The sequence below is a fragment of the Mandrillus leucophaeus genome, unplaced genomic scaffold, assembly GCF_000951045.1.
Source record: "Mandrillus leucophaeus isolate KB7577 unplaced genomic scaffold, Mleu.le_1.0 Scaffold216, whole genome shotgun sequence".
In the NCBI taxonomy this organism is placed as follows: Eukaryota; Metazoa; Chordata; class Mammalia; order Primates; family Cercopithecidae; genus Mandrillus; species Mandrillus leucophaeus.
In genome coordinates, this window is record NW_012102210.1 from 1,915,100 (window position 1) to 1,940,861 (window position 25,762).

General features: G+C 35.5%; 1 protein-coding gene across 1 annotated transcript in view; it reads right to left on the minus strand.

Moving 5' to 3' along the window:
- EXOC6B (exocyst complex component 6B) overlaps positions 1 to 25,762 on the minus strand; it is a 705,989-nt gene that overhangs the window by 404,691 nt on the left and 275,536 nt on the right. The window contains exon 8 of the mRNA XM_011980671.1: positions 24,339 to 24,407. Within this exon, the coding sequence (XP_011836061.1) occupies positions 24,339 to 24,407 (69 nt within the window). The remainder of the gene's footprint in view (positions 1 to 24,338; positions 24,408 to 25,762) is intronic.

The following is a 25,762-nucleotide window of genomic DNA, read 5'->3' on the forward strand; positions in this document are numbered from 1 at the left end:
GTCTCAAAAAAAAAAAAAAAAAATTATATACAAAATCTTCCACCAGTGTTTCATGGAAATTCTGTCAAGATGTTCAAGCTAAAAGTAGCGTTATAGGAAAATCCCAGTGACGGCCTTTTGACAAATATGAATGGGATATCTCTGATAATATGACATGCAAGCAGAAACAGTTTAAAGCATTTTATTAACTGTTTATAGGGAATCACATACAAAGAATTGATTTTAAAATGTTCCCTCAGTCCAGGATACATTGCTGATGCATGCAGTCTTGTTATTTTTAAATCTGTTCTCATTTCATGTCCCATTTCCAATCCCATTCCCCTCATTAGTACAGGCACCCATTTGAGAATATAAGATATGTCATTCAAGTCAATATTTTATATTTATTTCTATTAAAATATGCTTTTAAAATAAACATATATAGTATTATTGAGTTTGTTTTAATTTATATAAATGACATGGTACTATCAACTGTATTATTTCTTACTTTGATCTCCCCAGCATAGTATTTCTGAAATCTATATGTATATATTACCACATTTGAATATTGTTTGTTATTTATAATTGTTTGCTATATGTTGTATATTGCATTCAATCATATGTAAATACAAATTTTTAAATATCTTATCATCACTTTTTTAAAATTGTAAAGGTTTTTGTTGATACATATTAGATGTGTATATTTTTGGGGTTGTAAATACCAATTTTACTAACCCATTCCTCTAGTAATGAATACCTCAATTAATTACCTCTCCTCTTTGCTACCAGAAAAAAAAAGTACCAAAACAAGTGCCAAAATAAACATTCTCATAAACGTTTTCTTGTAGAAATATAAGAGAGCTTCTTTGAGATATGGGCCATCACAATATGCCCTCAAGTCTTGACAGCCAGCCACTAGCCTATACGCCACAGCAATTCTGAATGAATCAGAAAAAAGTCTCCCAAGTCACTACAAACTTCCTATTAACACTGTTACTTGAGATCATTGATTTTACAAATTAAATTGAGGAGAAATCAACAACTTTGCATTGTATGAACAACCTATCTATGAAGAGTTAGCTCTCTTCATTTATTCAGCACTTCATTTATGTCCTTTAAAAGAATTTTGAAATTTTCATCATAAAGGTCTTGTACATATTTTAGGTTAATTTCTATGTAACCTATTAGAAGGTTTATTTATTTTAAACTGTATTTTCTTTTGTTGTTGTTGTTGTTGTTATTGTTGTTGTTGTTGAGACAGAGTCTCGCTTTGTCGCCCAGACTGGAGTGCAGTGGCCGGATCTCAGCTCACTGCAAGCTCCGCCTCCCAGGTTCACGCCATTCTCCTGCCTCAGCCTCCCGAGTAGCTGGGACTACAGACGCCCGCCACCTCGCCCGGCTAGGTTTTTGTATTTTTTAGTAGAGACGGGGTTTCACCGTGTTAGACAGGATGGTCTCGATCTTCTGACCTTGTGATCCGCCCGTCTCGGCCTCCCAAAGTGCTGGGATTACAGGCTTGAGCCACCGCGCCCGGCCTTAAACTGTATTTTCTCCATTGATATAATTAACCTACAGAAATGCTACTGTGTATGTTTTGCTGATTTTTAAATTCGTCTATCTTTTTTCCTTTTTTTTCCCCCTCATCCTAAGACTTTGGAAATAATGGACATGGCGGATGGTAGTGTGCATCTTCGTCCTAGCATCTGTCTTTATCTTCCTTCCTGACATTATTGGGAATCCCTCTAAAGTTTAGTTATCCAGTAAGATCTTTCCTGTAGATTTTTCACAGATGCCCTAATTTCTCTGTAGCTAGAATAGTTAAAAACACAAAACAGGCCAGGCAGGGTGGCTCACACCTGTATTCCCAGCACTGGGAGGCCAAGGCAGGTGGATTGTATCACTTTAACCCAGGAATTCAAGACCAGCCTGGGATACATGGCAAAACCCCCATCTCTACAAAAAAATACCAAAACAAAAAACAAAACACACACACACACACACATACACACACACAAACCTGGCCAGGCATGGTGGCACATGCCTATAGTACCAACTACTCTGGAGGCTGAGTTAGGAAGACTGCTTGAGCCAGGGGGGTTCAAGGCTGTATGAGATCATGCCACTATACTCCCAGCCTGGGCAACAAAGTGAGACCCTTTCTCAAAAAAATACATATATATACACGGAGATTTTCCTTACAGTTTTGAGTAGCTTATATAAAAATTCTAGTGGAATTGATGGAGATAAAAGAACCAAGATTTCTGGGTCATATTGATTACTTTTATAAACATTAGGTTCTTATTAATGAATCAGGTTGCCCAGAGACACTCACCAAGGTTTTAAATTTATTCAGATATGGTATATCAAGTTGACAAAAATTGATGTTATTTTGGAGATGTATTGACCATCATCAAAATTCAAAGAAGATTAAAAGAGGGCTCAATAAAATCATGGCTGATATTCTTTTACAAAAATGTTAAATGTAATAACACTAGAAATGAAAAATACTTTTTTTTTTTTTCCGAGACAGGCGCTAGAGTACAGTGGCATGCTCATAGCTCACTGTTAGGTACCTCAGACTCCTGGGCTCAAGCAATCCTCCCACCTCACCTCCCAAAGTAGCTAGGACTGCAGGTATGTACAACCACACCTGGCTAATTTTTGTTTTTAATTTTTAGTAGAGATGAGGTCTCACTATGTTGCCCAGGATGGTCTCAAACTCCTGGCCTCAAACAAGCCTCCTGCCTTGCCTCCCAAAGTGCTGGGATTACAAGTGTGAGCCACTACCCAAGAAGTTTCTTCACTATAAAAGAGAGGGGGTAAAATGCTAAGGGTTCATTATATATTCATTGATATCTGATAAGCAGCGATATTCAACAGAAATATAATGTAAGATGCAAATGTGAACACAATATATAATTTAAAATCTTCTGGTAACCACAGTAAAAAACAGGTGATGTTAAATTTAATAATATATTTTATCTAGCCTAATATATCAAAAATCTTCTTATTTCAGCATGCAAATCAAAATTATTAATATTTTACATTTCTTTTGTGGCAATGAGTCTTTGGTGTATATCTCACACTTAACAGCACATCTTGATTCAGAATATTCACGCTGCAAGTAATCAAAAGCCACACGTGGCTAGTGGCTACCACATTAGATAGCACAGCACCAGTCTAAACCATACAGAACAGAAATTCTGTCCAAAGCCATAACAATAAACCATGTGTTCTGCATACTAGAATTATGCAATAAATATTTATTGAATAAATGAATGAATAAAGTAAATGAAGTGAGACAACCTGAAGCAACAAAACAGTATAATGCAAACGTATACATAAATGGACAAATCAAACAGAGAGGATTTTCACTCTATATATAGTTCTCTGCACCAAGCATCTCTGGCCTGCTATGTTATTACTGTAGTTCTCAAGTTGTAGGAACAGAACTCTATGGATAGCAGCTTGAGCTGGGAATAGGCATTGGAAGAAATAACGACTCTCAGATCACAGCCAGAGAATCAGTGAAATACATATAACAATGCCTCACTAACCTCAAGTACCATTTTTTGATCAATGGGATAAATTCAAAGTATCGAACTCACTAGAACACAGCAATATCCACAAAACTGAAGCACAAAAGCTGCCCCAAAAGCCCAGAGTAGTGCAAGACCTCCAGCTGACAAAACAGCTTACCCAGAACTGCTTGGTTTGCCAGTAGAGCAAAGAAAAGGAAAAAAAAAGAAGGGGGAGGGGAGCATCTAACATACTTCTTCTGCCCTGTTATTTCTACTCCCCACGATGACAAGACCTTTGTGAGCAGGCAAGGGAGTTGAGAAGAGAGAACTCAATCTCTGCAGTCCAAGCTGCTTCACATTTTTCAGAAATTACTACATGTTCAAACAATGGGATATTTGTCAAAGTACAACTTGATCACCAGAATTCATCTGTTTTTCATAACCACATTTGACCTAAACTGTGCTGACTAAACAAGGTACCCTGTGTTTTGCAGTCTGGAAAATGTGGCTCCCAACATCATTTTTAGACTGCACTAAAACCTCTTGCCCCTAGACTACAGCCTCTTGGTAACTAAGTGCAGTCAGATTAGGCCAAGGATGATGTTTGCTGGCTTTCCTTGTTACATTAATCACCAGATTTTCATTTCAACTCGTATTTTGGTTAACTTTTCTCTTTTTTATAGGTATCTATCAGGAGAGTATAAAAGAGCTTCAAAATTTCTTATATCTTTTCCTTTACTGTGGTCTATGCGTGTGTGTGAGTGTGTGTGTGTGTGTGTGTGTGTGTGTAGTTTGCATATATGACTAAATATACTTATAATTTTTATTTAGAAATTTCAACTTACAGAAAAAGTATAAGGAGAGTACCAAAAAAAACTCATGTAGCCTTTATCCAGATTCATATGCTGTTAATATTTTGCCCCATATGCCTTATCATTTGCTCCATATAAATCATTTTCTACATATATATTTGTTCTTAACCATCTGAAATTATGTTATATGTATCATATCTGTTTATTCCTAAATACTGCATTGTGCATTCCTGAGAATAGGATAATTGCTTACATAATCACAGAATACAATTTCTGAAAAGTTAACGTTTTTCTAATCTACTGCCCACATTTCAATTTTGTCAATGGACCCAGAAATATCCTTTATAGCATACTTTCCCACAGGTAGAGGATTCACTCTAGAATAGGGATAAGCAAACCATGACCCATGGATAAAACCCATTCCATTACCCGTTAGGTAAATAAAGTTTTATTGGAGCACAACCACTTAATTAATTAACACAGTGTGTCTGGATGTTTTGCACTATAACAGTAATATTAAGTGGCTATAAGAGAGACACAATGGCCTAAAATATTTACTATCAGGACCTTTGCAGAAAAAGTTTGTAAATCCTTGGCTTATGACAATGTGTTGTATTTAATTGTCTTGTCTCTTTGGCTTCTTTTAATCTGAAAAATTCCTCAGCTTTTATCTTTTGTGACTGGCATTTGATATGGTTTGGTTGTGTCCCCACCAAAATCTCAACTTGAATTGTATCTTCCAGAATTCCTACCTGTTGTGGGAGGGACCCAGGGGGAGGTAATTGAATCATGGGGGCTGGTCTTTCTCATGTTATTCTCATGATAGTGAATAAGTCTCACAAGATCGGATAGGTTTACCAAGGGTATCCGCTTTTGCTTCTTTCTCATTTACTCTTGCCACTGCCATGTAAGAAGTGCCTTTCACCTCCGGTCATGATTCTGAGGCTTCCCCGGCCATGTTGTGCTGTTTAGTCCAATTAAAGTTTTTTTCCTTCCCAGTCTTGGGTTATGTCTTTATCAGCAATGTGAAAACGGACTAATACAGAATTTTTGAAAAACACTCCTTTCTTCCTCCCTTCCTTTCTCCCTTCCCTTATTTCTTTTTTCTTTTATTTCCTTTCTTCCTCCCTTTCTTCCTTCCTTCTTTCTCTTTCTGACCCCTAGAATATAGTCTCTTGGTAACTAAGTACATTCATAGAGGGTATACAAAAGCCCTTCTCCTCCTGACACTCCATGGATTTTTTTTTTTTTTTTTTTTGAGACGGAGTCTCGCTCCGTCGCCCAGGCTGGAGTGCAGCGGCCGGATCTCAGCTCACTGCAAGCTCCGCCTCCCGGGTTTACGCCATTCTCCTGCCTCAGGCTCCCGAGTAGCTGGGACTACAGGCGCCGGCCACCTCGCCCGGCTAGTTTTTTTTGTATTTTTCAGTAGAGACGGGGTTTCACCGTGTTAGCCAGGATGGTCTCGATCTCCCGACCTCGTGATCCACCCGTCTCGGCCTCCCAAAGTGCTGGGATTACAGGCTTGAGCCACCGCGCCCGGCCCACTCCATGGTTTTTTAATCTCTAGATTATAATTTTTATAAAGGTAACATTAAATGTGGATAGATTATGGAAATGTACAGGTTTTCTTGCTTATCTGTGGATCTATGTCAACACACATATTAGTCTAGTTCCAAGTCTTTTTCCTTTCTCATTGCATTCTTTAAAAGTCCTTTTTATAATATGAATATGAGGTAAGGAGACAGGTGTAGGTGGAGTGTGTTCAGGTTGTGAAAAGAAATGTTTCTTTATGATTTAGTAATATTCTCAGCCATTACGCCAGGTGTTGTTACATAGATTTTTTCATTTCATTCTCATAGAGACACTGTGAGATAAATACTATTATTTACAGTGTTTCATCATGTTGCCCAGGTTGGTCTCAAATTCCTGGGCTCAAGCAGTCTGCCTGCCTCAGCCTCCTAAAGTGCTGAGATTACAGCTGTGAGCCACCACACCCAGCCGACCTCATTTTCATACTGTAAAAAGTATGTCAACATTTCTTATAATTTCAGGGCAATGAGAAATCTCTAACCTTAGTTATTAAAACTCCATTTAATAGACCAACAAACTATATTAACCTCAATCAAAATAACTAAATTTTCTTAGCATACTTCATAGCCTTTTACAGGTCTGTTAATTTTTCACATAGTACTTTTTTGAGGTACTTTATTCATTCATTCATTTTACAATTATTCAGCTCCTTCTATGTGGTGAGAATAACCCAGAATTCTGAGATTTTCGGAAAGTCTAGTTAAAGAAGATGAAGTTTAAAAAAAATGAGATAGGCTGGGCGCAGTGGCTCATGCCTGTAATCCCAGCACTTTGGGAGGCTGAAGCAGGTGGATCACGAGGTCAGGAGATTGAAACCGTCTTGGCTAACACGGTGAAACCCCGTCTCTACTAAAAATAGAAAAAAATTAGCTGGGCATGGTGGCATGCGCCTGTAGTCCCAGCTACTGGGGAGGCTGAGGCAGGAGAATGGCGTGAACCCAGGAGGCGGAGCTTGCAGTGAGCCGAGATCGCCCCACTGCACTCCAGCCTGGGTGACAGCCTGTGCAAGACTCCATCTCAAAAAAAAAAAAAAAAAAAGAGAGAGAGAGAGAGAGAGAGAGAGATGGATCTTGCTTACATTGCCTGAGAAGGTCTTGAATAGGGACAGGCAAAGAGACTGAGCTTCTAGTCCAGCATTAAGCCCCATACTATTTCACCTCCAGATTGTTGGTTTCAGTTTCACCTCTAGAGGTTCTAGCATTTCACCTCTAGATTGTTGGTTTGAGTTATAAGAATCTGAAAAAGTAAAGAATCTACTACAGTCCCAAACTCAGCTTTTTCAAACTTTCAAAATTTAAAATAAATCAATTCTATTCATAGGTTAAAAAACAAATCCTTCATTACACCTACTATAATCAACTGTAAATAAATATGAGCTCCAGCTATGGTATTTGTTTCTGGTAAGAAGATCATTTTGGTATATGCTGCTTATATAAACATCTGAATGACCAAAATCATCTATAAAAGAAAAAGAAACTCCTTTTCTCCCTTATATGATCTTTCATTGTTTAGATCATGAGGCTCTGGCTGTAGTTATTTATGTGTCCCCAACATGACATTCAAAACTATTGGGACAAATATTAAACCAGGTAATAAATGGCATCTTGGGCAAGCCTCAAAAACCTCTGAAATTTTGAAAATTTAAAAATGAACAAACAAATCTTGCAGTTACAACCAAATTAGGTTGTAGGGAAAAAATGCAGAAATAGGGAAAGGAAGCAAAATGTGTAAGAGATCTGATCGGACATCTGAGATAAGGGAGAACAGGATGTAAATAAAAATCCAGATATCTCAGTAATGGAAGAAATTTGGTATAATTTGGAAAAGTCACCAAAAGGAAGAAAGAAAATGAGAAGTATCTTTCAGGAAAGAGAACTGCCTGTGCAAAGGCATCACTGTGAGAGTACATGGAGTATGGTGTATCTGGTGCATAAACTGTGAGTAGGCAGGAGGAAAAGAACAACCAGAAATGAGGTGAGAGAGTTAGGCTAAGGATAGAATATGGAAGACTATACAGACTAGATAAAGAAACTTACTTTATTCTGAGAAAAATGGGAAACAGAAGTATTTTAGGCACTGTCTTGATAAGGTTAAAATTGTATTTAGAAGGATTACTGGGTGTTACATGGAAAATGAATTGTTTCTTCTTTGTCAGAGCTTGAAAAGAAGTTATCAGATTATTGTGGTGTCTAAAGCTATTCACATGAGATATTATTATTAAAAAGAAGGTAAGCACACTTGAGAAGTTTAATCTTCCCAAAGTAAGCATTTTGGAAAAATGAATGCAAGCATGTCTAGAGATCAAAACAAAACACACACTCTCTCTTTTTCCCCTACCTTGTTTTATTCAAGGCTAAATGATATGTATGCCCATGGGCAATAAGGTCACCAGGTTAAAAGAGCAATATGATAATTATAAAAAGTTAGATCACAGCTACTACAAACCGGGGCCCATTAGCCCATACTGCAGGAAAGTTATCACTATAACTGGCTTTTCCTGTGTCCTTATCAATGCAGTGCACAAAGTATCTCACCCTTAGTTTTTTCTCTAAGATCTATGTAGTGTTTATGCCTATCTAACCTCACCAGGCACTAGTGGGTCAGTGAAACTAGGAGGCAGTGAGATATGGCAGGAGACTGATGAGACAACCTGCTAAGTGTCAGAGACGGACTAGGAGTTACCAAACATTTCAGGGCAAACTTTCCACATTAAAAAATATCTCTAAAGAAACTACTTAAAATACATTCTTATTGTTCAGGAGTACTCAAGATTACCATGGAAACAAATCAAAAAGCTTCCAGCTCTTCCAATAGTATAAATTGGCTCCTCAAAGATGTAATTTGCATTTGTTTTAGATGTTGTGAAATAGCAGATGAATATTTTGAGATGGAAAATAAAGTCCATTTAAAATGAAAATAAAACAATTACAGATAGATCAAGAGGAATAGTGTCTAAATATCCACTCCTGAAACATTAAACAGTCACCTGAATTTCTTAAAAATAAATTTCAAGGAAGAAACATCAGAATTCCTCTCTAAAACCAATGATATCCCAGAAGACTTGAAAATGACACCTATTCATTTCAAATTACTATTCTCAGGAAAGCTTTTCCACTAAAAGCTCCATGTTTTATTTTGTTTTTTTCTTATTTCCCAAGAAAAACGTATATGTTTCAAATAAACATGATGGATTCTTTTTTTAAAACTGAGTCCTCATCAGGTCTCTTACAAAGCAGCTTTCGTTTACATCTACTAAATTAGAAACTTTTTGAGAGCAGAAAGTGTCCTTGCCATCTCTGTACCTTTCAGTGTATTAGGACATGCTAGCTTCAATAAAGTTTAACTTTTTTTTTTGGTAGATCTTCTCAGAATATACTTAAATAGACTAATATTAACTGTAAAAAGCCCAAGACAGCAATATAGCACACCAAGTTTCAATGACATTTGAAAGAGTGGGTGCCCTCTTTTATATTTTTTAACAGATAAATTGATGAGACTAGTGTTTCCTACAAATACAGCTCCAGAAATGACTTCACAAGGATCTGAATCATCAAATTGTATCTCTGGCAATGCTAGACTTCTATATACACAATTTCCCATTTCTTATCACTGGTGAAATAAAGTGTTGTTTCCCTATCTTTGTAATGTCATCTTTATAAATATTTAAAAAGAAAGAAACTTATTCACAAACCCTAAGCACCTACAATTTGCATTTTTACAGGCATTTCCCATTTGCCTTAATTTCTAGTATAGGAATTGTAAATGACCCCACTTGTGTTTATATAAAAACCAATTTAGATGTTAATTTAAGTATCTTTGTGAGAAATTGAGAATTCAAATAATAGATATTTACTAATTACATAAAATTAATTTTAAAAATTCCAAGATTTAAAATAGAATCAAGATAGCTCTTAAAAAAAAAAATACTAGGCTATGGGAAGCACTATCAATTTTAATAAAAGCTAAAATGCCAGCCACAGATCTATTTGTTTATTTCCTTTCACTGCCAGATCAATGGTTGGTGAGATGCACTGGCAAAAATGATATGAGGCTGATCTGTATCTTTTTTCATTTGCCAATCAATTTTCTTAAGATCAAGATACACCAAAAATGTTTGACCATATTTTTTGAAGTATCTCATTAAAAAAAAAAAATCAAACTGACTATTGAAAATACACCCAATCCTTCAGATTAACTTTAAGTGTATGTTCCAATTCCTAAGGCTAACTTTATGGGTTATTAGATAATTAAACTAAATTTGTTTGTTATTAAATAGCAACAGTGCTTCTGGTAAAAATGCAAGAACAAGAACCCTAAAATCTTCATTCTGGTGCCAAAAAAGAACTATTTCACAACATAATTCAGAGTGAGGTAGTCTCTACATAACGAGGTGTTTTCCCCGTATTTACCACATCATTTATTTAAAGTAGTCAAATTTATGAAGCACTATGAAATTGCAGAGCAAAGTGTTATATAAAATCCAAGATGATACTATGTTAATATATATAAACAACAACCCTTCAAATACTACTACAAAAGTATCTTAAGTCTAACTTTGAGAATACTAAAACTAATTATTTTTAATGAAAACTTCAGTAATGTTTTTGACTCTTCAGTTATTTATTTCCCAAGTGCTTTACTGTAATGGTCAATAGCTACTAAAGTTCTTAAAACAATTTCATTAAGAAATTATCTTAACACCTCAGGAAACATGTCACTTACAAATGCTTATGTCTGTTCCTTTTTCCGCTCTTCTAATCCTTTCCTTGCTATTATCTTTAGTTGCATGACTATGGTTTCCGTAGTTTCTCCCAGCTTCCAGTATAGACTATACCAGTAGAAATCTTCAGATTAGAGTGGGAGAACCATGTCCTAGGAAGATTATTGACCATCTTACACCATTCTACCCTACACCCCTGCAATGGCCATAAGGGACTATAAAGAGATTACAGCCAGACATGGTGGCTCACACGTGTAATCCCAGCACTTTGGGAGGTCGAGGCAGGCGGATCACCTGAAGTCAAGAGTTGGAGACCAGCCTGGCCAACATGGCAAAACCCCATCTCTACCAAATGTACAAAAACTAGCCAAACGTGGTGTCAGTGCCGGTAATCCCAGCTACTCGGGAGGCTGAGGCAGGAGAATCGCTTGAAATCAGGAGGCGGTGTGAGCCAAGATGGCGCCATTGCACTCCAGCCTGGGCTACAGAGCGAGACTCCATCTCCAAAAAAACAGAGAGAGAGAGAGAAATAAATTATGAGTACATTCTACCTCTGCTGCTGATTCATTTCTTCTAATTATAGCCAAGCCCTTAAAAAATATATTAAAAGTAAATTAGTAGAAAAATATTCTGAAATGTAACACAATTACTATGCTCAGGGAGATCAATTAATAACACTTCTCATAATAGTTTCTAAATCTCTGTTCTGAATCACTTTAAGCAGAAGAATTCAGGAGACAAAACCATTAGTTTAACCGGTGAGGCTAACTTATTCCTTTTCTTTTTTCTTTTTTTTTTTTTTGAGACGGAGTCTGGCTCTGTCACCCAGGCTGGAGTGCAGTGGCTGGATCTCAGCTCACTGCAAGCTCCGCCTCCCGGGTTTGCGCCATTCTCCTGCCTCAGCCTCCCGAGTAGCTGGGACTACAGGCGCCCGCCACCTCGCTCGGCTATTTTTTTGTATTTTTTAGTAGAGACGGGGTTTCACTGTGTTAGCCAGGATGGTCTCGATCTCCTGACCTCGTGATCCGCCCGTCTCGGCCTCCCAAAGTGCTGGGATTACAGGCTTGAGCCACCGCGCCCGGCCAAGGCTAACTTATTCCTAACAGAAAAACAGGTCATCAGCTTGCCATGCATAATGGCTGCTCAGGGAATAAAGATTTATGACACAGAAATAAGGTCACTTTGAAATATACTTTTAGATTTAGATTTTGGCAAGGCTTCCAAATTTAAGAAAAAGACAAGGTGGTAGGGAGTTCTTACGCGGCTTAAACAAGGAGATACTCAAATGGAATTGGGGAAAGCTATTCTGGGGCAAAGGTCTGTAGTCAATAGATACCTGAAACCTAAATCTGTACTTCCCATTAGAGGAGGGATTCTTTCTGGGTCTATGGATGAGATTCAGGGAATTGGGGGAGCCTCTAAATTTTAAGCCAAATGTCACATGCATGCATATATCTGCATTTTGCCTTGTGAAAGCATTCAGAGCTTTCGTAAAATCTCAGAGGCCCCTTGATTCAGAAAATTTAAGAGAAATACTGTACTTGATAGAGCCTTTATAATAATGAATTCACTGCACAATGATATCCTGAATTCCCTTATATCTTAGGGTATTTTACAGTCTCCTGTAGTGAATGGAGCAGAATTCAATAAAACTGAAGTTCTTATGATTCATATAATACTGGGGGATTGCTGCTTACTAAAAACATCCATGTATTTTAACTGCTATTGCTGGACCCAAGATGTCAGAAATCTTTAAACTTTTTTTTATAGTATAACACATATGCAGAAAAGAACATTAATCAAAGGTGAACATTTTGTCAACATTTTTTAGATCTAGGAATTTAAACTGTTAATGAGATGATGATGTACATAGCTGGAGAACAAGAAACCACAAGAAGATCACATACAAGTCTCACAAACTAAGCTTATGGATACATTTATAGGTTTGCCCCTCTAGTCTCTCCTAATGACACTTAAGCTACTTGTTATGGGATGTATGTACACCCTTCCAGTGATAGCAGGGTGAGGAGTGAAATGAAAGCAGATTCAGAAAGATGTTTTAGTGTATAAAGGAGCTTAAAGTACACGGAGATCTTTGTCCATATTGAGCCAGGTTTGAGGATTAAGGCCGACTGAGTCAATAAAGTTCATAAATATCTACAAGACAGAATAGTCTGTCTTCATCAGACACATAGTCCATCCATCTTTATAACTACCAGTACACTACATACGAGAACCTCAAATTGTTATTATTCATCATTTGCTTAACAGTAAAATTTCTAGTTTGTTTTCCACTTTTAAAAACATATTTTTCTTCAATTACTATAAAATATTTTATATCCTGCCCCTTACCTGCCCATCTCTAAAATGCATGTGAATGTGAAGATTTAAACCATATAAAATTTTAAAAATAATTCCATAAAATACTTCTACCTTTGCCCTGCACACTTCCACTGCATTATTATATCAAAGACCATGTCTCAATTAACCACTATCTGACCCTTGTTCACTTTCTTCCCTCTCCTCCCCCTGCCAAAGTTTGCCCTTCCTGCCAAAGTTCAGCACTTCCTAGAAAAGTCTCACTGCCTGTTTGATATTGTACTTCACTTTAGTCACCAAAGGAAGAATTTGCAGGTGCTTGGCCCCATCTATAAGACCATGACCGAAATCTGACCTCCTGTTACAATACATGAACTCCTGACCTACTGATAAGGCTGGCAGATATAAGTAGGATTTTTCAAATAATCCTTTGGGAATTTATAAGCAGCAAAGCCATAAAAGGGGGGTGAGTGGAAGGTCGGTTTCACTAAAAATAATAAATATTGCCATGTTTATTCAAAGAGTGCCTTGTTATCCTCCAGGCCAAAAGTTCAGATAAACACTATTGTAAATGACAAAATATTAGAACTTTTTGTTACTTATGTTATGATCCTTCCGTTGGACACCAATAGAACTGTTTTCCCTCATATAGGTCCCAGCCCTGATATTGTATAACAGTCCCTGTGACTAGAATACTGAATTCATCTGCAGGTCAAAAGGAGAGTAATTATTCAAAATCAAAAACAAACATTTACTGATTATTACATAGTACTAATACTAAGTGCTAAGTACTGGGACTAAAAAGAGGTGAATAAATATAATACCTGCCCTAAAAGAGCTTACAATCTATTGAGGAAAAGCAACATGTTTAGAATATGATGATATAATAAAGTTAAGCAGTAATATAAATATACACTGAATCCTATGTGAAGGAGTAGGGGGTCCACTGAGTTCAAGCTGAAACATTAAAAAAAAAATTGCTGGATGATACAAGTAAAAAATAAATAAGTGTGTGAACCAGGGAGGTGGAGCTTGCAGTGAGCTGAGATCATGCCACTGCACTCCAGCCTGGGCGACAGTGAGATTCAATATCAAAAATAAGAAAAATAAATAAATTAAATAAATAAATAAATAAGAACTAGTAAGATAAGTGAGAATAGTAATTCAGGTAGAAGGGCTAGCATAAGGAAAGAATGAGAGGCATATGGTACATTCAAAGAATTGGAAGCATTTAAGTATCATTAAAGTAAAGTAAGAAAATATGGATGATAAGACATGGAAGACTATCTATACTTCTATATACTATATTGTATTCTATACTTCTACATTTTACTCCACAGATAACCAATCACAGAATTGTAAGCAGATAACACATATATCAGATTTGTATGTTGAACAATTATGACTATAGTAAGAACTGAGTTAAGGGTTTAAGATAATGGTAGGGAGACCAGATAAGGAGACTATTTTCAATAATTCTGATGAGAATCTGAACTAGGGCAATAATTTTAGGATAGGAAAAGATGAGATGGAGTAAAACTATATTTAGCAAATAACATTTGGAGATTGGATGGTATTCAGAAAAACCGAAGAGTTTAGGTTTCTGGCTGGTGACTACATAGATGACACTATTACCTGACATCACTAAAAAAGGAGATGGGCAGGAGGGGCAAGAGATAATGCCTTCATTTTATAACATAGGGAGATATAGAGTTTATGCTGCCTGTGAACATCCGAACGATTCTGTTCACTAGGCAATATATATAAGTCCAAAGCTCAAGGGAAAGTTGAGGACTAAAGATATAGGTTTGGAAGTCATTAGGATTCCAAATCATGAGAATAAATTATATCATTCAAGAAAGGCAAGACACAAAGAAAAGCAGGATGAGAGTAAAACCCTGGGAACAATGAAGGACACTAAGAAGAAGTAAAACTCACAAAGATCAAAACAGGCAACAAGTATCAGAAAGACTGGTAGAGAAGAAGAAAAACATACTGTAAAAGAAGACAGAGATTAAGAATTATAAGGTGAAAATGATCAACAAAGTTGGAGCCAAAAGGTACAGGAAAATACAGTTTCAGGATAGTGCTAAGAACAGAAGATAAATATACAGGGTTGATGAGAGAATGAAAAGGGAAGAAGTAGGGACAAGCATTAGAATGTAAAGGAATGCGAGAGATACGGTTTTATTTTCTCCTCAATCCCCGTTTCTCTATTCCTAAATCCTTTTTCTAAAGGCCTAACAGTAATATTAAATATATTAGAAAATAAGAAAAAAATTACAAATATTTATATTAAGTAATCCATTTTTAAACAATCTTTGTAATTAATATTATGAGGAACTATCCTTTACCATGCAGTAATGCCAATTTGTGACTTGAGAATGGGATAACAAAGAAAGAGAGGTAACAAATTACAGCCCCAAAAAGGCTATGAAGAGTCAGCACTGGAAGTTATACATGTTCTGGTCCTTCCTTTTCTAATGGAGATATCTGAGTATTTATTTAAAGTCCCTATAGACCTAGAAAATCAATGTCCAGAAAATAAACATATATTATCCAGAAAATAGAACTGAGTTTCTACCACTAACTATACCTTTTCAAAACTAGGAAATACCGTGAATGGGAGAAGAGACCTGTTTCTGCCATATAAACAATGCCTTATTAATTGCTATAGAAAATTTATGAATATAAAATATTTCAACAGTAGGGAATATTACTGTGTATAATTTACTTTTAAATGGGCAGTTTAAGGTCCTCCTGCTTTTCTAGAGCTTTATCATCTCTAAATAATAACCAGTATGCCGTAGTTTCTACATAGCTTAGGACTATATATGGTCATTGTACAATTAAGAATATGTGGATTTTTAAAAATTTGTATATTGATGACAGAGACCAGAACCCCTATCTACATGTCTACAGTTTATGCCAAACACTTTTAAAAATATCAATACTGTGTCTAACCATTAGCATCAGAGATACATAACAATTACCAGATAACTGCCATTTCTTTTGGTTTTTTTTTTTTTTTTTAAAAGGACTCTCGCTCTCTTGCCCAAGCTGAAGTGCAATGGCGCGACCTTGGATAACTGCCATTTATTAAATGCCAATTATGCATACCAGTGACTGAGTTAAGCACTATTTATTCAATTTATTAATTGTACTAAGTAGGTAATTATTATCCTATTTAATATATGAGAAAGGTAGCCTAACAACATACAACTAGTAAATGTGTGATTAAATTATTTCAATACTCATGAATCACTACTGGAGTTCACTTGAGCAAGATCTGTTTTATTTTAATATCATAAAATCTGGAGTCTCACTCTTTCACCCAGGCTGGAGTGCAGTGGCATGATCTCGGCTCACTGCGCCTCCCAGGTTCAAGCGATTCTCCTGCCTCAGCCTCCTAAGTAGCTGGGATTACAGGCACATGCTACCACACCCAGCTAATTTTTGTATTTTTAGTAGAGATGAGGTTTCACCATGTTGGCCAGGATGGTCTCAATCTCTTGACCTTGTGATCCACCTGCCTCGGCCTCCTAAAGTGCTGGGATTACAGGCATAAGCCACCGCACCTGGCTAATATCATAAATTCTTAATCTCTTATAAAAACTAGCATACACACAGTGATGAGATACAATGCGGTCATATTAAAATCATTCAAAGAATGGAACTTCTCTCCTGGTATACTGTAATCATATTAAAGCATAATTTATTAACTTTTATATATCCTTGCTTCTCCAAAATTCATTTCATGCAGAAGAGAAATTCAGTAAGTGTTTTTTTTAAACAAGGAAACAAATAATAAGATTTGAGTCAACATATGTTCAAACAAATGTACTGCATTCTTTAGTTACTACTTATTTATTCATTCAACTATTTAATAATATTTACTGAGTACTTACTACATGCCAAGTAATGTTGGTACTGGCAGATACAACATTAAACAAAATAAACTAGCCATTTCACAGATCTTATGTTATTTGACGGAAAAAAAATCATTAAATTTTTAATTATGAGGCCTACTCTTAACCTTAAAACTTGATGCGAATAAACATGATTATTTTTCTATAGACTACTGGCTTAATTACAACTGTGAACTCCCTTACCCATACATACTATTGAAGAGAGTAAATAAAATCATGGAGCACAGAAACAAGATGTTAAGGAAAAAAGGAGTAAGTGTGTGGCAAAGGAAAAATGTATATTATTGCATATGTGAGTTCTATACAACTTTCAAGGAACAGATAACTCTTATATAAGTCATTCTATAAAATAGAAGAAAGGGGAGATGTTCAACTAATTTTAATGAGGCTAAAACAACATTGACTTACAAACCACCTAAGGACAACACACCAAAAATGAAAATTTCAGGGCTGTATTACATATGGCCTGAAATAAAGCAACAATAAAAAGGAGTTAAATTCTACAGGTTGTTATAAAAGTAGCAATACATGTTCATCAAATTGAGTTTATCTAATAAACGCAAGGATGAGTTAATACCAAAAAAATCTATCAATGAAACTCACCATATTCATAAACTAAAGAATAAATATTATATTAATATGTATAGAAAACTAATTCAATAAAATTCAGCACACATTTATGTTTTCTTAAAGGATTATCAAGAGTCTAGGAACAACTAAATAGAAGCTATTTACCAAAAACCTATATAATGATTAGTCAATGAAAAAAAGTCACACATATTCTCTTTAAAATTAGAAATCAAAGAGTCTCACTATCACCTTATTGAACAACAAAGCAATGATGACTCCAGTCAATACAGTAAGACAATAAAAAGAATAATGAGATATACAAATAGAAAAAAAAGTCACTATCTGCAGACAATATGATTGACTACACAGAAAACTCATGAACCAAAAAGACTGTTAGAACAAATAAAAGAGTTAATTAAGCAAGGTTTCTAGATGTAAGATCAACCTATAAAAATCAATAGTGTTCCTCAATATCAGCAATAACTAATTAGAAAATAAAGTAGAAAACCACAACAAAAACTATAAGAATTTTGCTATTTATCTAACAAAGAATGTCCAAAACTCTTAACATGAGATTGGGGGAAAGCTCAATTAAATAATTTAAAAGATCTTCCTCCTCCATGACTGGGATGACTTAGCATTATAAAACTGTTAATTCTTCCAAAATGTAACTACAAATTCAATCAATTCAAATCAAAATCCTAGAAGGACTTTTTGAATAATCTCAAACTTATTATAACATATATATGGAAAAATAAAGATCTATAAATAGTTAATGCAATTTTAAAGAGGAGACATGAGAAGGGATTTATTTTATACCATCTATTTTGATATATTATAAAATATAATATAACAAAAAATGAGCTCAGAAACAGAACGATGTAAATATTGAAATTTACTACCAGAGGTACTACCAGAAATCACTGAGTAACATACAGATTATGTAGTAGATGGAATTGATAAAACTGAATTCATCATATGGAAAAAAATAAAGCCTTATATTATACAAGGAGTCTTTAAAAGTTCATGGAAAATGCATATTATGAAAAAATTATGCAGGAATTTCAAAATATTTTTACACCAAAATAAGCCTGTACCAACTTGTTATAACATGTCTGAACAGAATCTAGTTTGAGGCACTAAAAAGTATAAGACATCAATTTGAAAAGAGCCTCTATTGGAGCAACATGAATTCTGCTAAAATTGAAGCAAGCACAAATATCAAATTTATGGTAAACTTAGGTAGAAGAATGGTGAAATCATTGAAGCTTTACAAAAAGTTTATAAAGACAATGCCCCAAAGAAATCAGCAGCTTATAAGTGGATATTTGTTTTAAGAAGGGATGAGACAATGTTGAAAATGAAGCCTGCAGTGATAGACCATTCACATCAATTTTTGAGAAAACAATCTTGTTTGTGCCCTAATTAAAGAGGATTGATAATTAACAGTACAAACAACAGCCAATACCATAGACATCTCAATAGCTTTAGATTACACAATTCTCTCTGAAAAATTGAAGTCAAGCAAACTTTCCACTCAATACAAAACCACTGCACTCAGATCTGCTGCAGAAAAGAGCAGAGAACTTTCAATGGAAATTTTTAAAAAGTGGGGGATCAAGATCCTGAACCATTTATGATATGGTTTGGCTGTGTGTCACCAACCAAATCGCATCTCAAATTGTAATTCCCACGTGTCAAGGGAGGGAAGTGATTAGATTATGGGGGCAGTTTCCCCCATGCTGTTCTCATGATAGTGAGTGAGTCTCACAAGATCTGATGGTTTTAAAATGGCAGTTTTTCCTGTCCTCACATTCATTCTCTTTCCTACAACCTTGTGAAGAAGGTGCCTGCTTCTCCTTCACCTTCCATCATAAGTTTCCTGAGGCCACTTAGCCATGCTTCCTGTTAAGCCTGCAGAACTGTGAGTCAATTAAACCTCTTTTCTTTAAAATTATCCAGTCTCAGGTAGTGTTTTTCTTGAGTGAGTTCACATTGCATATGTGAGCTCTATGCAACTTTCTTTTTTTTTATTTTTTATTTTTTTATTATACCCTAAGTTCTAGGGTACATGTGCACAACATGCAGGTTTGTTACATAGTTATACATGTGCCATGTTGGTTTGCTGCACCCATCAACTCGTCATTTACACTAAGTATTTCTCCTAATGCTATCTCTCCCCCAGACCCCCCCCCAACCCCCTGACAGGCCCCAGTGTGTGATGTTCCCTGCCCTGTGTCCATGTGTTCTCGTTGTTGAACTCCCACCTATGAGTGAGAATATGAGGTGTTTGGTTTTCTGTGCTTGTGATAGTTTGCTTAGAATGATGGCTTCCAGCTTCATCCATGTCCCTGCAAAGGACACGAACTCATCCTTTTTTATGGCTGCATAGTATCCCATGGTGTATATGTGCCACATTTTCTTAATCTAGTCTATCATTGATGGACATTTGGGTTGGTTCCAAGTCTTTGCTATTGGGAGCAGTGTCACAATAAACATACTTGTGCATGTGCCTTTATAGTAGAATGATTTATAATCCTTTGGGTATATACCCAGGAATGGGATCACTGGGTCAAATGGCATTTCTAATATTAGATCCTTGAGGAATTGCCACACTGTCTTCCACAATGGTTGAACTAATTTACACTCCCACCAACAGTGTAAAAGCATTCCTATTTCTCCACATCCTCTCCAGCATCTGTTGTTTCCTGACTTTTTAATGATCACCATTCTAACTGGCATGAGATGGTATCTCATTGTGGTTTTGATTTGCATGTCTCTGATGATCAGTGATGATGAGCATTTTTTCATACGTCTGTTGGCTGCATAAATGTCTTCTTCTGAGAAGTGTCTGTTCATATCCTTTGCCCACTTTTTATGGTGTTGTTTGTTTTTTTCTTATAAATGTGTTTAAGTTCTTTGTAGATGCTAGATATTAGCCCTTTGTCAGATGTGTAGATTGCAAATACTTTCTCCCATTCTGTAGGTTGCCTGTTCACTCTGATGATAGTTTCTTTTGCTGGAGTTCTACACAGCTTTCAAGGGACAGAGTGAATCCCCAGTTTTGCTGCCCAGGCTGGAGTGCAGTAGCATGATCTTGGCTCACTACAACCTCTGCATCCCAGGTTCAAACAATTTTCCTGCCTCAGCCTCCTAAGTAGCTGGGATTACAGGCACCCACCACCACGCCTGGCTAATTTTTGTACTTTTAGTAGAGACAGAGTTTCACCATGTTGCCCAGGCTGGTCTCAAACTCCAGACCTCAAGCAATCCACCTGTCTCAACCTCCCAAACTGCTGGGATTACAGGCATAAGCCACTGCACCCGACCTCAAGCAGTATTCTTTATAGCAGTGTGACAACAGACTAATACAGTTTCTTTGAAGAACTGTGGCAGAAGAGAAACAGGGCTTTCCCAGTACAATCCTGAAGACAAGGCATAATCAAAGCAATGGCTACCAAGAGATGAAAGTAGTCCAGTCAAAGAAAAAGCAGACCAGTCAAGAGCAAAGGTCAAGGCAACAGATTTTTGAAATGCTAAAGGAATTTTTCTTGTTGACCTTCAGGAAGGCCAAAGAACAATAATATCTGCTTATTATAAGACTTTTAGCCAAAGCTTTAGCAGAACTATGCCTGGGAAAGCTTCACTATATAGTCCTCCTCCACTACAGCAACGCTTGTGCTCATTCCCCTCATCAAATGAGGGCAATTTTGTAAGAGTTTCAATGGGAAATCATTAGACATTCGCTTTACAGTCCTGATTTAGCTGCTCTGACTTCTTTTCGTTTCCTAGTTTTAAAACGCCTTTAAAGGGCAACTATCTTTCTTCAGTTAATAATGTACAAAAGACTACATTGACATGGTTAAATTTCTAGGATCCTCAGTTCTTTGGAGATGGGCTAAATGGCTGGTATAATTGCTTACCAAAGTGTCTTAAACTTGATGGAGCTTCTGTTGAAAAATAAAGTTTATATTTTTTATTTTTATGTTTTAGTTTCTTTTTTCCATGAACTTTCTAAAGTCCCCTTATATATAATGATGAACCCAAGATGGGTTAAGATGAAAATGTAAATGGTAAAATATTAAACGTAATATAAAGTAAATACTCTGTGACAGCAGGATAAAGAGGTATTTAAAAAAAAAAAACTCAAAAGTATAAACTTATATGGCTAAAATTGATGGATGTGATTACATGGAAACTAAATATTTCTGTTTCACTGAACATAACATAGACATAGTTTAGAGTCTGGTGACAAATTATGAAAAAAGGACATTTTAAACATTCTAAACTGTCAGTATCTACAATATATGAGGAATTTCTGAAATTACTCTTTCAGAAAAGAGGGAAAAAAATAAGAAACCCGATTTTAAAAAATGGACAAAGGTTAAAAATAAGCACTTTATAGAAAAAAATCTGAAAAGATCCACTAGTCTATAAAGAAAACCACAATTTTGACTAATAACCAGAGAAATGCAAACTAGAACCATAGCGCAACAGCATTTGAGTAAATTAAAAGCACATACATATACAAATCACTATACATTTTTCAAGGATATTTACACATCTATGACCATATATTACATTTATTAGTGTTATTATTCTTGGAGATGAAAGACAACTGGGCTTGTAAACAATGAATGAATGGAAAAAATATAATAAAACAAAATAAAATACAAGAGGGGGGCCTTTATGAATTGATAATAAAGTGTCACAGTCTAAGATGTATATGATTTCTTATCTATACTTGTGATTGAAAAAGATTGTCGACTTGTTTTAGATGCCTTGATACAATTCAATCTACATTTGGCCTGACCTTTATATAACAAGGAATGGTACATGTGCAGCCATAAAAAAGAATGAGATCATGTCTTTTGCAGGAACATGAATGGACCAGAAGGCTGTTATCCTCAGCAAACTAATGCAAGAACAGAAAAACAAATACCCCAAGTTCTCACTTAAAAGTGGGGGCTAAATGACAAGAACTTATGAACACAAAAAAGGAAACAACAGACAATAAGGTCTACTTGAGAGTGGAGGGAGGAAGATGGGAAGTGGGAGAGGAGCAGAAAAAATAACTTTTGGGTACTGGGCTTAATTCCTGGGTAATGAAATAATCTATACAACAAACCCCTGTGACATGAGATTACCTATGTAATAAACATTCACATGTATCCCTAAACCTAAAATAAATCTTTTTTAAAAAAAAGAATTGTACGTATATCAGACAATATGAATTTGATTTTTGTTAAAAATGTCTGAAAATATTAGATGTAAATACATAAAACATAAATAATGGTGGTCTCTAGGTGTGAAATCGTAGGCAATTATAATTTTATTTTCATGTCTTTTGTTTTATTTACTTTTTGTAACTTGAAAATTTCTAAATGAGTATATGTTATTTTAGCAGTAAGATATTCAGAGCTTCTTTATAAAACAAAAAAAAAAAAAAAAAAAGAATGTCTTCTGAGAAATTGCTGCTACTGCAATATTAAATTTAATTCTAATGCCTCTCCACTGTTAGAGTGATTCTAGTATGGACATTTAAACTAGTGAGACATACTTATATTCAAATGTAAATGCAAAAATCACAGTATAAGGCTACACATTATTTTTAGTATTCACTACTTTAACTGCCTATTTAAAAAAAAAAAAAAGGAATGGTAGATTAAGAGAGAGGGAGTGTAAAGGGAGGGAAGACAGAAAGAGAAACAGAGAAGAAAAGAGGAAGATGAAGAAGTGGGCGAAAGACGGAGAGAAGAAGAAACTACCTGATTTTTAATCAAACCAATAAAACTACCACAAAATACTTCAGACCATAAAGTCCATAGGTCAGTATCCCAAATTGTCAGGAGTAATGACAAAGTAACACTATGTTAAATATATGAACAAAGAGGCCGGGCATGGTGGCTCACACCTGTAATCCCAGCACTTTGGGAGACCCAGACGGAGGATCACCTGAGGTCAGGAGTTCAAGACCAGCCTGACCAACATGGAGAAACTCCATCTCTACTAAAAATACAAAATTAGCCGCGTGTGGTGGCACATGCCCATAATCCCAGCTACTCAAGAGGCTGAGGCAGGAGAATCGCTTGAACCAGGGAGGCGGAGGTTGTGGTGAGCTAAGGTCACACCACTGTACTCCAGCCTAAGCAACAAGAGCAAAACTCTGTCTCAAAAAGAAGAAAAAAAAAAAAAAAATATATATATACACACACACACACACACACACACACACACACAAAGAAAAATTGATAAGAGACTGGGCAATAAGACATACTTTAACATATTAAAAACAACCTGATACAAGCATCAGTGAAAGTTTCTGTAAAAAAAAAAATCAATAATAGGCTTCTCTCACCAATTTGTCTTGGTTGCTACAGTTTAATTTTTGATTCACTTTCTGTGTATCTATGTGTCTGCATGTGAGTGTACTACCAAAATGGAGAAAGGGATCATTTCTTAGAATATTATTAACATCTATAATATCCCCCACACAGAGAGGTTCCCTTTTCCATATGCTTTACATGACAAAAGGAATAATTGTCATTAGGAATAAAAAAGTAAACATTTTCACAAATACTATTTTAATGTGTAAAGACAGAATACTGTTATTTAAATAATTACATTATTAAACTAAAAACAGAAATCTGGATGTGTATGACTACTTCTAGTTATAAGCTACTGATTTATTGACGACTGAGAAATGTCACTAGCCATAGCATATTACATAAAAACATAAGAGATTCAAAATTGCTTTTTATAATTAACAGTCTTTAAACAAGAAGAGTTTTCTCATTTTTCACTCTTAATAAAAAACAGAAAAACTACCAAAAGTTGAGAAAGCAAAGTTTTGAACTCAATGGACATCTTTACTAGGCAGAGCCAGATAAAGACTCACCAGGACAGAATATATGTGTAGACATCGATAAACTGGAGAGAAATCCACCAAATCTTGGGCCCCAGGTACCTGCAAATACAAGATTACAACAAAAAAATTCAAACAAAGCTATTAAAAGCAACTACCTTAATTGTTACTACTCAAGTGTTTGGTTCTTTTTATAAAGGCCAGTTCTAGCTTCTAAGTGAGAAATATAAAACAAACAAAGAAATAGGTTTCCAAAGACCTAGTTCTTATGTTTGAGCCATAGAATTAATAAACTGTGAAGATATACACCAAGGCTGGGACAAAGCCCACAAGGATGGGTAGCAGAGAAGAGAAACAGGTGGCACCAATCCTGCATTTGCCTTTAGAGATACATCTTTGGCCATGGGACTCTAAAGAGAAAATAAGAACAATGTGAGAATGTACCTTTCATGACGACTTTTTCTAAAAGATATGAGAGTTTACATAAAAAACTAAGTTTTAGTAGTTAAAAACAAAACTTGCCACACAATATGAATCACGGCCTGCCAGCCAACTTCTGAAGAACACAAGAATTAATCAATACTTAAGTCAACATGCAATCAAAATCAGAAATATGCTACGAAAAGAGGGGAGATTATGTGAAAAATAAGACAAAGAATGGAAAAGTCAAACCAAGAAGTAATACCAATGGATTTTAATGTGAATAGTGTATGTTAATTAAACCTAGATATCAAAAGAGAAAGTAAAACAAAAAAACATCAGGTAAGAACTGGAATCTAGTTTCAATGCTAAAACTGATTTGCTATGTGATTTGACAAGAGTAATTCACGATTTACTTTGGGCTCGATTTCCTCAGTTGAAAAAAGAACTAATCAGCTGATTTATAGGGATTTAACAAGAATAAAAGGAAATATTGAAAGTAAATGTTGAACAAAATAAAACAAAAAGAAAATGAAAAAATTACATAAAGAAGTATTCAAAATAAAGACCTGCCAGTTTTTACTGTAACACTGGTAACTACACAATTCATCAGAATATAAGCAGCAGGCATATCTAATTTGGGTAGGGCTGATTCATAATTACAAGGTCATTTTCCCTTATTTCATACAGTAAATCTCATTTCTTCTTTTGGGGCATAGCTTCTTTACCAAGATACTTTTCTTAATGAAATCTACTAATTCTAAAATTCAACAGCCCAACACCTACGTTCTTTTTCCTCTGGAACCATCACACCTTTATATTTATGGGTTCAAACTTGTTGACTATTCTGTTCATCTGCTTCACACCCATGAGAGCAAATATTAAATCTCTATATTTTAAGTTCCTTGATAGCACTATATACTCTGTAAGCACACAACAAACTTTTAAGTGAATCTAAAAACTGATAGTAAGATGGTCAACATCCTACAGCATGGCCCAAGAATAACTTTACCAAAAAAAAAAAAAAAAAAAAAAAA